The sequence below is a fragment of the Manis javanica genome, chromosome 14, assembly GCF_040802235.1.
Source record: "Manis javanica isolate MJ-LG chromosome 14, MJ_LKY, whole genome shotgun sequence".
Classification (NCBI taxonomy): Eukaryota; Metazoa; Chordata; class Mammalia; order Pholidota; family Manidae; genus Manis; species Manis javanica.
In genome coordinates, this window is record NC_133169.1 from 51,765,069 (window position 1) to 51,780,748 (window position 15,680).

The following is a 15,680-nucleotide window of genomic DNA, read 5'->3' on the forward strand; positions in this document are numbered from 1 at the left end:
TTTGTGGGAAGAGGTGGTAATAAGAAAAAAAAAAGGTAATATATACTTTTACTGAACTGGAAAATATTTTCAATTTAATCTATGTAATCAAATATAATTACATGTCCTCTCTTTTTTTATATATATGTCCTCTCTTATGAAAAACTTGTATTTTTCAGTGCTCTAATTTTTTGAATATCACATTGCAACATAAAGGAAATGTGATGATAGCCAGTAAATAGAGTTTTTTCTGTACCTTTCAAGTATAAGATTAAGACTACAGGAAAAAAAAAAAGACTACAGAAATGAAGTGGTTACATGATTAGAGAATACTAAAACAAAGTATCTCTTATACAAGCTGTAATGTTCTTTCTCTTGCTATTAATAATTACCTATGAAGTGACATTTCCCCAAGATGAAAGCACACAAGGTTATTGTATTTAGAAACTTCCTTCAAGGGAGTTAGAACTACTCTACTGTTTGCCAGCCATGGGCCAGTCATGAGTTCTCAGTGTCTTCAGTCCTATATACACAAGTTTTTATGTTTTCATGCACACTCATTTAGTGTAACTTGCTAGTAATGAGAACAAAACTTCCCCAAAGGATTGATGCATTGATTGATTTATAGGATGTGCATTTTCTCACTTAAAAATATTGCATTGACTTCATTTTGTTTATAAAAATTTCATTGTGTTCATGTTTTGTGAGAAAAATACACATAGCTCACTTTGCCTTATTAGAAATCTTGCAGGGTGTGGCACCAGAATCCAGAGCATTATTTAAGTTTATAGTTTACCTAGTCCTGCTGTTTTGAGCCTCTATTTTGCCCAGTAATTTCTGGAGTTTGGGCAATATAAAGAGGAACTTAGAATGAACCTTAACCTGAGCACCTCAAATATCACCTCCTTGGAGAGCCCTTCCCAACCCCCTCATTTCACTGCTTAGTTCTCATTCAGAACACTAGTCTGAAAATAATTATTTACCGTCTCCTCATAAAGCTCTTTTTCTGTTTACTTTGCCCAGTGACCAAGGGCACTTAAACATTTGTAGAATGAATACATTCTTATTCATATACAAATAGTGCTTTAATCTTGTATCATTGAAACAACATGTTGACCACTGAAATTCCCAGGTGTTTATATTTATTTGTTTATTTATTTATTTACCCCTTTTCTATAGAAGACCACTTATTTTATAGCTTAAACTCTAGTTGCAAATCAGTGGAGTAGGTAGCCACTGTCTACTAAGACAGTTTGGTCTGTATGCCTAAATAAAATTCCAAAAGTACTTCTTTAACCTTTCAATCACATTCCAGTCATTTCCAAAGTATTGCTTTGTCAAAGAACTGCATCCCATGCCACAAAATTGTTCATTCTGGAGGGGGCGTGGGTGAATGAGTGAGGGTGCTGAAAATTTGTAAGACCAATTTGATCTGAATCCCGATAAATTTTGGCTCTCTGGGTTTAATAAGACCATAAGGTAATTTGTGAGCAACGTTTTTCTTATTTACAAAGTGGTTTCTCTCCTACCAATCCATTTGTTTACAGTTCCAGTTCATCTCTCCCTTCAGAACTAGACATTAGGTCTGAGCCTACATCCTGAGCCTCGTATTGCTGACTCTTCCAAGGGCTAATACCCTGCGTCAGGGTTCCAGGGGCCAAGTCGCAAACCCTGCAGGCGGCTGCTCGCCGGCCCAGGCCCAGGTAGTCTCTACTAGGAGTCATGGCTATGGCTGGTGTCTAACAGACCCTGTGACACAGCTCTGGGGCCGGGCCAAACCTCTCGGGCCGGGCGCGGGCTGGCCTGGGGCCCCGGCTTAAAGCCCAGGTTGTGCGGTGGCCCCACGGGTACGCTCCCGGGTCTCCTCTGCTCAGGGGGCCGCCCCACGCAGGTGCGAAGCCGCAGGGACTGAGGAGGGGATGGCGCGGGAACGTCGTTCGCCCGTGGTGTTCTAGGCATCTCTTTTTATCGTGGGTGGCGGAAGCCGAAGGCTTCTACACTCCGGGTCACGGATGTCGTCCCCCTGTGCGCCCACGAGCCGGAAGCTCAGATAGCAGCTCACAGCACCACTGAGAAGGACCGGGATCCGGGCGCGTTAACCGGCACAACACCAACCACCTCTCCGCGCCGCTCCTCTTCCCGCATGCCCCGCCCCGTGAGCTGCCACGTGAGGGAACCCAGTCTCCAGCCTATGGGCGCTGGCTCCGCCCCCGCCCCCGCCTGGCCCCGGGGTCCGCGCGCCGCCACGTGATGCGGCTCGCCGCCAGCCAATAGGCACGCGCCTTGCTTCGCGCCCCGCCCCGCGCGCCGTGGCCGTTTGAAGTGACTAATTTCTGTCATATGACTGAGGCGCCCATGGGGGTGGCGGGGCGGCTGTAGGAGCGGGGGCCTAGCAAGCGCTCTAAGGAGCGACCCCAGCCTGCCGTGGCCAGCATGGCCCCTACGCTGTTCCAGAAGCTCTTCAGCAAGAGGAACGGGGTGGGCGCTCCCGGTCGGGAGGCGCGAGACCCGGACTGCGCGTTCAGGTAGGGGGCTGCGGAACCGGCGCCCCAGATGTGCTGGGGTCTTCTGTGTTCACGTCCGCGAGGCAGCCGGGCCGAGGCTGAACCTGGGCCGCGGTCGGGAGGGGACGGGCAGCTTCGCATCTGCGCCGGAGGGTTGGGGCGAGGTCCTTTCTCCCCACTCCGCCTCCCCTCTCCCGCGGGGGCCTCTTTCCCCGCCGTGGGGTCGTTTGTTTACGTCTTGCTCAGTATCCACGCGTGACTCTGCTGCTCCGAACGGAGCACCGAGGCCTCACTGTAGGGTCTGCACGCCTTCCTGGTGGCGAGTACAGTTGGGCGCGGACTGGCTTGGACCTCAGCTGCCGTTCTCCAGGCCGAGGAGTTCTCCCCTCCTCCCCGCGACCAGTCGCCCTCTGGGTGCTCCATTCCAGCTTGCTTGGTAGTGCGGCACGTTTTGGCTAACCTTCTGAGTGTAGAATTCTGGCTGGAGGACCTAGTAGGCAAGGTGCCGTTCTTTCAGGTTTCTTGGAAACAAATTGGAGGTGTGCAGTTACCGAACCAAGCGGCCTTAATGTTATCGAAGGAGAAATGTGAAACCTAAGAGGATTATGGATACTACTGACCGGACTGAAGCAGGACCGAATCAAATGAAGCATGGCCATAGAATTGACCATAGAATCATCCCCTTAGAACTGTTACCAAGAAGGAGATTCCTAAAATTGGAAACGATAGCAAAAGATTTTGTGGTATTATACAGGCTTTGTTAATTTTTGGTTGTGGTACCTGTTGCTTGTAGAAAACCTTCCTAAAATTGGAAGATGTAATATGAAAGAAACCTGAACTCAAAGTAAAATTTAGTCAACAAATTGCATTTGAAGAATAGATTATGTCGCCCAAACAGCTTTCCTACTTGTGGTGTGGAAACATGTAAATGTAACTAGGCTAAATGTCAGATATCACTCAAACCTGGTAGGATAGCAGAGCGCCCAGCTGTACCGTTGTAGTAGGAAAAATGAGTATGTTAAATTTTGCAGCAGGCAAAAGTGTGAAATGACTATACCACACTGGTTTAAAAGGTTTTGATATTCTTAAGATTATTCACCCTCTGTTACTAATGCAGGTCATTTTAGTAAACGTTCAGTAGTGGAACTGAAGTATTAAATGGAAAGAAATTTGACTTTTAAAGGAAGAAAAATCTCAGTTGTGAACATCTTGGAAAAGTGCTTAAGAGACGGTTTTCTTGGTTTTGGTCTTTCCCGCTGGGAGTATTCTTGCCATGCTTATCTAATGATTTTCTTTAAACATTTCTTTAGTTTCTGTTTTTTGAAAAATGCAAGCGCAGTTTAGATAATACTACATTGAGCCATCTATTAAATTGAGTCAGTAGAAAGTGGGTTCAGGAGAGAGATTAAAAAGGTGACATTTGAATAGTCTACCTGTTTCTGGGCAAAGATTGATTTGGGGTGCTCAAGTTTCCAATCGTCTCAAGTCATTCATGTGTAAAAACATTATCATGTCTACTTTTTAAAAATGTAAGGTCTACCATATAGTTGTGTGACAGTACTTTAGAGTTGCTAAAGCACTTTCTCATTAGTTATCTTGTTATACTTCACAATCACCTTGTGAGATAGGGTAAGTAGCAGTATAGATAAATATGTGACCCTTTTCCAGTAGAAGGAAGAATTATGTGTAACTTCAAGAACTGCAGTGGAATATAGAAGTGATTGCTTTAAAAAAATAAAATGTGTACATGTGAGAAATGAAAACTGGTTAACATATGCTAGTAACTTACAGATCTAATTAACTCAGGTCTTTTCTTTTTGAACAACTTCATTGAACTATAATTTACATACAATAAAATTGAGCCATTTTAACACATAGTTCTATGAATTTTGTTTTATATATGCAGTCATGTATCTACCACCCCAATGAAGTTTAGAACACGTCCATCACTCAGAAAGTTCCCTCATGCCCTTTTGCATCCAGTCTTTAACTCCTCCTCACCCAGGGCAGTTACTGATCTGCTTTCTAATAACAAAAGTTTTTATTTTTCTAGAATTTTATATAAGTGTGATGATACTGTTTATCGTCTTTTGTGTCTGGTATATCTTAATTAAAAGTGATGATGTTGACATTTCATCCATGTTGTTGCATTAATCAGTAGTATAGGTATACCACAATTTCTTTGGATTCACCAGTTGGCAGACATTTGGGTTGTTCCCAGATTTGGGCTGTAATGAACAGTGCTACTGTGTGAACTCTTGTGTGCAAATCTCTGCAGACATATGTTTGCATTTTTCTTGGGTGGATATCTACAAGTGGGATTGCTGGGTCATATGCTAAGTGTGTGCTTAACTTTTCAAAAAATTGCCAAGTTTTTCTAAAGTAGTTGTACCATTTTGTATTCCCACTAGCAGTGTATGAAGGTTGCAATTGTGCCGCATTCTCTCTAATAAATACCCGATTTTGTTAGTCAAATTTTTTAAAATTAATTTTTGTGTGTGTTGTGAAAAACACCTAACAAAATTTACTCTGTTAAACCATTTTTGAGTCTTTTTGATTATAGCCATTTAAGTGGGTGTACTGGTATCTTAATTTTTAATTTGCATTTCCCTAAAACAAATGATCTTCAGCATGTCTTTATGTAATTTTTTTTCTTTTGAATAGACTAAAATTTAGTGTTCATCCCAGTATACCATGCTTTCTTTTCTAGAGTTCCTTTTTGGTTTTGGTTTGTTTTAGTCAGCTGAAGTAGTTAGATCAGGCTTGGACAGAGTTAGTTATTGGCAACTAAGTATAGCTCAGCCTCTTAAGAGTCACTTCCTAGAGTAAGCAATATACAAGACCCAGTGGTGATAAATCACAGTCGGGTTTTAGGTTAGGAGAAATTTTTGATAAAGAAGCTCTAAGAGCCTTTCAGTATTGTCATTCATGGACCCCTGTCTTTCCAGTGGGTTTCATCCCTGAGCAAGTTCACTATGGATTCAGTGAAGCTGAAAAATGACAATGGAACATTCTTGAGGTGAAAGGGTTTATACCCAACTTTATTCCCACCGTGGCAGGTTAGTCTCTAGAAGCCTGTCCACTCAGAGCGACTCTGCATGCAGCAAACTGCTCTCTGCCTCTGGGCCTCTCTACCCCTGCAGCGGACTCAGTCTCTGTCCTGGGCGCTGCCACCACTCCAGTCTCTGCTTTCCTGCAGCCGTGCAACCATGCCACTGTGTCGCCCAGAGCACTGGGCAGATCTCTTTATATAGAGTCAGTAACAACGCATTGTCCCCGTGTATGTAGTGAGCAAGCCAACCAGGGCCAGGTGAGAATCCTGTCCACAGGAACCTTCACTTTATCCACAACCCCACTGGGAAAGGTGTTTGGGGATCACCCCCTTCCCTTCAGTCTTGACTCCTAAGACCTTTACTGTACAGATTTCTGTATGCTTTTCTTATCTAAGCTTTTTTGAGCTGGAGATGAAGGTGAAGATTATACAGGGAGGATGTTATTTCATTCATTTATAGAATTGAAACAATAATTTGTTTTCATGTTTTAAAGAATCTGGGAAAGAAGATGCTTTCTAGGAGAAGATGGCACTTCATATTTTTTTCCATAAAGCCGTTTTCCAGTAGAGTAAGAATTAAGTCTAGTAACTGCAGTATAAATTATAAGATGATGGCTTTAAAAATAAAATTCTTGGAAAAAGGTGTGATTTGGTGAAAATAGTTTTTTTGGAGCTAAATGCAGGAAATAATTCATATTTTGTTCAAAAACAATACCTCTGTTTTTGTTTTATTTCTAATGCATGAACATTTGCTCTTGTTTTCCGTAGTAGGAATTCTTAACCTGTTGCAACATCCTCTTAATTGCTTAGCTGTCACTCTTGCCTTTCTCCACACTACTCTTTAACACTTCATCCTTTAAAAATATACAAATTCTGACCATGATCAGCTGGCAAAATGATAGAACATTTAATATTTCCATTACAGAGTCATTTTAAGGATTCAAAGAGATAAGTCATGTGAAGTACTTAATGCAGTGCTTAGCACATAGCTTTCAGGAACAGAAGTTGTTACTATGATGATTTCATGCTTAGTGTAAAACCATTCAGTTTAGTCCAAAACTCCTTAAAGTGACCCTGTATGGTGTGGCTTTGCAGTCTCTAGCCTTGATCTTCAAAAAAAAAATTTTTTTCTGTAAGGTTATTTAAAAAAATATAGGTATTATATTATAGTTAACAATTATTTATTATAGCTAACAAATTCCTTAATATCATCTATTGTTAATCTATATTTAAACTTTCTCAGTTGTCTCAAGATGTCTTTTAAGAATAGGTTTGTTTGAATCAGAATCTTAAGTCTGCAAAGTGCATCTATAGTTATGTTGCTTCAGTCATTTTTATTGTTAGAGCCTCTTAACCCGTTTGTTATTGAAACTGGGTGGTTTTTCCTATAGAATTTCCCACATTTTCTGTTTGGCTGTTTGCTTCCTTATGGTTTCCTTTAATTCATTGGTTCCTAGCAGTCGGTTTTAAAAGGCCTCTTCCAGGTGATTCTGATGCTCAGGTTTGAGAACCACCACTTGGATTTATTCTTTGTTTCCTGAAAACTGGCAGTTAGATTATAAGATTCAGGTTCGGTTTTCTTTTTAAGTAAATACTTTCTATAGATGTTGCTGTGTAGATCCTTTCCACCAGAGTTACATAATACCTCGTTGTCCTACTTTTTGCGATGCTAAGATTGATTAGTGATTTCAGGTGTTGTCAGCCTTCTTTCATTATAAAATTCCCTTTCATTAACGGCTTTCACATCTTTTATTTACTATTGCCTAGATTTATTATCTTGTTAGGGGTTGTGAAATGTGGTATCTTTCTGCATTTATCTCCTGGAAGTCTCTTATCACCTATTTGAACTCTTTGCTACAGGAATGACAGCATAACTGTTTGATTATTTCCTTTTATCATTTTTCAGAATAATTTATAGAGTTCAGTGAAGACTCTGACTTTAAATATTTTTTAGTACTATCATGAGCCCTTGGATTTTAATATGTTTTAATCCATTGTCTCTCCCGAAGGAGATTACCCAAGGGAAGTTCACCTGGATTTGGTGAGACCAAATAACAACAAGGGAAAGTTAGGTATAAAGGGTTTGTGAAAAGCTTTATTCTCACCGGTGGCAGGTTGAGTGCTGGAATCACGTTTGCCTCTAGCAGGTTCACAATCTGTATCCACCTCTGCCTCTGCACAGAGCACTAGGTGGAGCTCTTTATATAGTAACACCAAAAATAATGGCTCATTGCCAATAGGTGTGAATTAGCCTAGCAGTAGGCCAGTTACATCATCAAGTAGTTTATGATTGGTGAGGATCCTGACCATAGGAACTTCCATTTTTCCTACATCCATTATATTGTTCCATATTTGGTCAGTGGAAGACGTATCAAGTTGAATTCTGTGCCCTTTTGACTTGATCTTGTTAGTCTTTGATAACTTATTCCTTTCTTTTGATGTCTTAATCCCCTCTCCCTCTTTTATAATTTTATCACATCAGATTTATTTTAGGTTTGGGGATGTGCAATGCTATGCTGCTCCTGTCTTGGCATAGTCTTCTGTACCTTTCTGTTTAGCTTTTTGTAGTGACCGTCTGGGGTTTATACTATACTTCCTCCAGGAAGCTTTTTCTGATTTCTCTGAGTCACGTTTCACTGTACTTTTCTTCGTAGTTTATTGCATTTCTTTCTGTGACATCTGTCATAGTTGTCACTAGTTGTCCTTTGGAGAAAGTGAAGGTTCCTGTGGCCAGGATTCTCACCTGGCCCTGGCCAGCTTGCTCACTACACATGTGAGCAATATGTTGTTATTGACTCTATATAAAGAGTTCTACCCAGTGCTCTGGACTGCTGCATGGCTGCAGGAGAGCAGACAGGAGTGGTGGCAGCTCTAAGGACAGAGACTGAGACGACTGTGGGGGCAGAGCTCTCTTGCTGCATGCAGACTCACTCTGAGTACTCTGAGTGATTGACCTGCCATTGTGGGAATAAAGTTGGGTATAAACCCTTTCACCCCAGGAATGTTCCATTGTCATGTTTTTGGTCTCATTGAATCCATAGTGAAACCCATTGACAAGACATGTCCACATCCCTCTTGTTTTCTTGAGAGCTTTCTTTAACTTGAAGGTGTGTTTTGGAGTTAGAATCTTGTAGAGCCACTTGATGGATTGTTCCTTGGGAATGGATACTTAGATCTCTGGCTAGATCCCCCTAGGTAGATGCCATTTTCTGAGAGAGAGAATGTAATATTTGGGAAGCCTATCTTGAACACCATGTCACAAGTAATAGCCCTCTCTCCTGTTCTCTATCAGAACACTGTTTAATCCTTCATAGCTCTTTTTACAACTTATGCTCTGTCTCCCTCAAGTTCACATTGTTTTGCCAGTACAGTCAAAAGTTCTGTTTCGGACATTTGGCCAAGTTTGGGGAATTGCCAATGAAATACCCACTTAAAAATGTCCACTTGGTACTTTAATGAAGTAAATATGGAGTTCAGAGTAGAGGTTGGGACTGGAGATAAGAATTTAGACTTCTGGTCAATACTAAAACTTGGGAATGGATGAGATCATCTAGGAAAAGGGTTTAGATAGAGAATTGGAAACAACAGGGCTTTGCCATGTGGGAGAGGAAAGTGTACAAAGAAGAAATGGCCAAGAGAGATACAGAGAAAGCCCGTGGTATGTGGTGTAAGGAAAGCTCCGAAAGGGAAGTGTTCCAAAAATGGAGTGATGAGCTGTTTTGTATGCTGGCTGCTGACAGATCTTGTGAAATGAGAAACAGAAAGGTATCTATTGGATTTGTCAAGTTGGAGATAATTGGTGATAGTAATTTTTGTTTTGAGGGAGGAATGTTTGGGGGAGAAAGTGAGATAGATGTAGAGTAAATGAGAGGTGAGGAAATGGCTTTACTGTTGAAGCTTTATTTCTGTAGGAGGAACAATCTAGTGCTGTTTTTTCACTTTTAGTATTCTGATTTGATGTCACATTTTGAGCTTATGAAGTTCTTAACAGCTGACTTTTCAACATTGTCAATATTTGTAAGAATCACGTTTCAGAAGTTTTGTTTTTTCAGTGTGATTTTTAAAGATTTGCTGCATTCACAAGGGTTTTTATTATTTTAGAAATACCACCCCTCCATAAATGACCCCTTTTAATGTTAGAAGTAGTTGAAAGTTGTACAGAGAATCCCTTGGGATCATATCTTTCTTATTAAAGTGGGAAGCTAAGAACTGTAAGTAATTAAATGTTAATGCTCTGTGTTATCAATATTTAGTCCTGAGTCTAATTTTGCTGAAAGAAACACAACCATTTTATTTTTATTGTTAATTTGATTTGCTTTTGCATTTCCAAGTATTGATACTAGGTTTGTTATTTAAAACCATGTTTATCAAAAGAAAATAAGTTAGTGAAAAATTTAGCTTCATTCAGTTTATAGAACTTGGACCTCAAAGGAACCATCCAAGATGGCAATGTAGAAAGAGCCTGAACTTACCTCTTCCCACAGACACAAAAAATCTACAGCTGCATGTGGAATAATTTCATTTGAAAATTCCTGAAAACTAAGTGAACAATGCCTCCATAACAAAGAATACAAGGGCTGCATAGAGATGGATAGGGGAGACAGAAACATGCTTTCACCAAAAACCCCACTCCAGGTCCAGTGAGTCACATTTGGGGGGTATCTCAAAAATATAGAACTTTTCCCTGAGGAGTGAGTAGTTTGTACCCAACCCTTGGGCCCTGCACTAGAGAGACAAACCTCCCACCCCAAATATAGAAACAGTGGGGATTACATCCAGGAGAACCATAGAACTATTGGGAAAGGAGAATCTGCTCTGAAAAGGGCTCATGCGCAGACTCATTTACTCTGGGACTTTGTGCAAAAGCAGCAGTTTGAAACGCATCTAGGCCTTAAGGAGACCCTCTTACTAATCTTAAAGTGAGTATTGGAGAAGCAGGCACCTTTTGGGACTTTCTGGGAACACAAGTGCTGGCAGGCACCAATTTTGCAATCTCATTCTACCTTGCTAGTGCTGGCACTGGTGGGTGCCATTTTAGCATTCTCTCTCTTACCTGCTAGCACAGGTGGGTGCCCCCCACCCTACCATACTGCAGCCATGTCACAGATAGCCGGCAAATCCCCTCCTCCCCACAGTTTTGCAGCTGTGCCACAGCTGGCTGAGTGAATACCCTCTCCCCCCATGCCACACCTGCAGCCCTGCCACAGCTAGTGGGTGGACTCAGCCCACACAGGAGGTGGCCCTTGAGTATCTGGCTCTTGGAGCAAGGCGGCACTGTGCTTCTGGGTCCCACAGGTCATCTCTGACACAAGGCACTCCTTTGAGTCTGTGAGAAATAGCTCTTGCACCTGAGAAATAAAGGTAAACATAGGGAATCAGGCAAAGTGAGGAACAGAAGAATATGTACCAAATGAAAGAATGAGACAAAAACCTCAGGAAGAGACCATAATGAAATGGAGATAAGTAATCTACCTGATAGAGGATTCAAAGTAATGGTCATAAAGATAAAGATCTTCACTGAAGTTAGAAGAGTGGATGTGATAACTTAAACAAAGAGAAAAAATGTAAGAAAGGAACAAACAGAAGTCTCAGCTAAAGAATACCATAACTAAACCAAAAAGTAAAACCAGAAGGGTTTAGCAGCTGACTGGATGAGGCAGAAGAACTGGTCAGCAAACTGGAAGACAAAGCAATGGAACTCGACCTGACAGAGCAGCAAAAAGAAAAGAGAATTTAAAAAAATGAAGATACTTAAAGTGTCTGTGGGAGAAAATCAAGTGGAATAACATATACATTATGTAGGTCTTAGAAACGGGCAGAAAACTTATTTGAAGAAAATGGCTGAAAACTTCTCTAACCTGGAGGAGGAAATAGGCATCTAGGTCCAAGAGGCTAAGAGAGTTCCAAATAAGATTAATCCAAAGACATCTACACCAAGATGCATTGTAATTAAAGTGTCAAAAGTTAAAAAGAATCCTAAAAGTAGCAAGAGAAAAACAACTTGTATGTTCAAGGGAAACCTCATGAAGCTGTTAGCAGATTTTCCTGCAGAAACTTGGCAGATCAGAAGGGAGTGGCACAATGTATTCACATTATTGAAAGGAAGAAAATGTTCTTACCGAGAAGACTCTACTTAACAAGTTTATCATTCAGAACAGAAAAAAAATAGTTTTCCAGATAAGCAAAAGTTAAAGGAGTTCATTACCACTCAACCAGCCTTGTAAGAAATGTTAAAGGGACTTCTTTAAGCTGAAAAGAGATGGCACTAATTAATGACAAGAAAACATATGAAAGTAAAAAATATCACTAGAAAAGTAAATATATAATAGAGGAGGTATATGACTCACAAAGCTAGTAAGAACATTAAAAGAAAAAAATAGTAAAATCAACTAAAACAATAGTCTTTAGGGAACTTGTAAAATTAAAATGTAAAATGTGACATTTAAACATAAAATGGGAGGGGAGTAGAAATGTAGTTTTAAATGTATTCAAATTTAAGTTGCTATGAACTTTTAGACTTGTACAGAGAGGATATCTGTGAACCTCATTGTAACAACAAAGCAAAAACTTATGGTAAATATACAAAATAAAATGAGAAATCTTATGAAAGTTATCAAACCATAAGGGGAGATAGAAAGAAAAGAAAGGAGCAGAGAAGAACACAAAAACAGCCAGAAAAGAGTTAATAAAATTACAGTAAGTACCTATCACTAATTACTTTAAATGGACTAAGTTCTCCAGTCCAGAAACAGAATGGCTGGATGGGTTAAAAAAAATAAAAACAAGTTTTATCTATATTCTGTCTTCAAGAAACTCACTTCAGAATTAAGGAACACGCAGACTGAAACTGAAAGGAAAAGATATTTTGTGCAAAGGAACATGAAAAGAAAGCTGGTATATCTATATTCCTATCAGGCAAAATGGACTTTAAAACAAAGACTGTAAAAAAAGACAAGGGCATTACATAATGATAAAGAGGTCAAATCAGCAAGAAGATAGAACATTTATAAATACATATGCACCCAGCATAGGAGCACCAAAATATGTAAAGCAACTATTAAAAGACCTAAAGGGAGAAGTTGACAGCAATACAGTAATAGGTGACTTTAACATCCCACATAACATCAGTGGATCATTGAGACAAAAAATTAATATGGAAAAATAGGACTTAAGCAATACGTGAGACCAGATGGACTTAGTGTATATACACAGAACATCCCATCCAAAAGCAGCCGAAAACTTTCTTCTCAAGTGCACATCATTCTCCAGGATGGAATACATGTTGAGGCACGGAAAAGTCTCAACAAATTAAAGAAGACTGAAGTAATATCAAGCATCTTTTTTGACCACAATGGTATGAAACTAGAAATCAATTACATGCAGAAAACTGGAAAAACCACAAATATGTGGAGATTAAACAACATGCTACTGAACAACCAATGAATTATTGAAGAAATCAAACGAGAAATCAGAAAATACCTCAAGACAAATGAAAACAAAAATATGACATGTATATAAAAAACTAGATGCAACAGAAGCTGTTATAAGAGGGAACTCAGAGCAGTAAAGACCTACCTTAAGAAACAAGAAAAATCTCAATACATAACCTAACTTTACACTTAAAGGAACTAGAAAAAGAAGAACAAAAGAAACCCAAAGTTAGTAGAAGGAAGGAAATAGTAAAGATTGGAGAAGAAATAAAAAAGATGAAACAGATAATAGAAAACATCAATGATACTAAGATCTGGTTCACTGAAAAGATAAACAGAATAGACAAACTTTTGGCTAGACCAACCAAGAAGAAAGGGGAGCTCAAATAAAATCAGAAACAAGCTACAGTTGATACCATAGAAATACTTAGTACTATTGTGAACTATTTGTCAACAAATCAGACAATATAGAAGAAATGGACAAATACTTAGAAACATACAATTTTCCAAGGCTGAATCATGAAGAAATAGGAAGTCTGAATGGACTGATTACTAGAAGCTGATTGAATCAGTAATCAAATACCTTCCCACAAACAAAATTCAAGAACCAGACAGCTTTACTGGTAAATTCTACCAAACATTCAAAGAGTATTTTAAATATTTAACAATATTCTACCCTTCTACAAGTATTCCAGAAAATTGAAGAGGAGGAAACACTTCCAAACTCATACTGCAAAATCAGCATCACCCTGATATGAAGACCAGACAAGGACACAACAACAACAAAAGTTACAGACCAATATTTCTGATGAATTTAGATGCAAAAACCTTCAACAAAATATTAACAAAATGAATTACACATTACAAGGGTCACTCTGTGATCAAGTGGGATTTATTCCAGAGATGCAAGGATTCAGCATCCACAAATCAATGAATGTGATACACTGCATTTGACAAATTTCAACATCCATTTATGATAGAAACTAATGTGGGCATGAAGGAATGTGTCAACATACTAAAGGCCATATATGATAAACCCAGAACTAATACCATACTCACTGGTGAAAAGCTTAAAGCTTTTCCTCTAAGACAAGGAACAAGACATGGATGCCTGCCCTCCTGCTTTTATTCAACATAGTATTAGAAGTCCTAGTCACAGCAGTCAGGCAACACAAAAAATCATCCAGATTGGAAAGAAAGAAAGAAGTAAAACTGTTTGTAAATGACATGTTATTATATATAGAAAATGCTAAAGACCATTAAAAACCTGTTAATCTAATTAATCAGTAAAGTTGCACAATATCAAATGAATATACAGAAATCTCTTGCATTTCTGTGCTCTTAAAACAAGCTATCAGAAACAGAAATCAAGAAAACAGTCCTGTTTACAGTTGCATCAAACAGAAGCAACTGGCAAGAAAGAAATTTAACCGAGGTGGTGAAAGACCTATATACTGAAAATAAAACATTAATGAAAGAATCTGAAGAAGGAACAAATAAATGAAAGATAATTGGTGCTCATGGATTGGAAGAGTTAATAGTGTTAAAATGTCCTTAGTACTCAATGCAATCTCCATCAGTGCAATCCCTATCAAAATTCTAATGTCATTTTTCACAGAACTGGAACAAGCAATTCTAAAACTTGCATGACACCACAAAAGCAATCTTGAAAAAGAACAAAGTAGAGAGAGTCACATTCCCTGATTTCGTTATGGTAAGCAAGAAAGTATGGTGTTGGCATAAAAACAGACACATAGATCAGTAGATCAGAATAGAGAGCCCAGAAATAAACCCATGTCTGTATGGTAAATTAACTTAAGACAAAGGAGGCAAGAATATGCAATGGTATATACTTAAGTTTAAGTATACTTCAGTACTGTGGGAAATTGAGACAGCTGCATGCAGAAGGATGGAACTGGACCACTATCTTATACCATGTATAAAAGTTAAATCAAAATGGATTAAAAACTTGAGTGTAAGAACTGAAATCATAAAAATCCTAGAAGAAAACATAGGCAGTAAGCTCCTTGACATAGGTCTCACTGATTTTTTTTTTTTGGATGTGACTCTAAAGGCAAGGGCAACAGAATTAAAAATGAACAAATGGGACTATATCAAAGTAAGATGCCTCTGTATATTGAAGGAAACCAACAAAATGAAAAGGCAGTCTACTGAATTGGAGAAGGTATTTGAAAATCATATTTCTGATAAGGGGTTAATATCCAAAATATACATAAAAAATTCATATAACTCAATAACAACTCCCCTCCCCCACAAATCATCCAGTTTAAAAATGGGCAGAGGATCTGGATAGACAGTTTTTCAAGGAAGACATATATATGGCCAACAGGCACATGGGAAGATGCTCAACATCACTAATTGTCAGGGAAATGCAAATCAAAACCAATGAGATATACCTCTCACCTGTCAGAATGGCTGTTATCAAAAAGACAAGAAATGACAAGTGTTGGTGAGGATGTTGAGAAAAGAGAACCCTCTGCACTGTTGGTGGGAATGTAAGTTTCTACAACCACTATGGGAAACAGTATGGAGGTTTCTCAAAAAATTCAAAATAAAAATACGTCATGACCTAGCAGTTCCATTTCTTGGTATCTACCTGAAGAAGATGAAAACACTAATTCAAAATATATGCATCCACTCGTTCATTGCAACATTATTTAAAAGAGCCTAGCTATGGAAACTGTGTAAGTATCC

At 39.1% G+C, this 15,680-nt stretch overlaps 1 protein-coding gene across 2 annotated transcripts in view; it reads left to right on the top strand.

Moving 5' to 3' along the window:
- The first annotated feature begins 2,299 nt into the window (after window positions 1–2,299).
- FNIP1 (folliculin interacting protein 1) overlaps window positions 2,300–15,680 on the top strand; it is a 144,808-nt gene continuing 131,427 nt past the window's right edge. For both annotated transcript variants that reach the window (XM_037023435.2, XM_037023436.2), the window contains exon 1: window positions 2,300–2,504. In XM_037023435.2, the coding sequence (XP_036879330.2) occupies window positions 2,413–2,504 (92 nt within the window). In that variant the 5' untranslated portion in view covers window positions 2,300–2,412. The remainder of the gene's footprint in view (window positions 2,505–15,680) is intronic.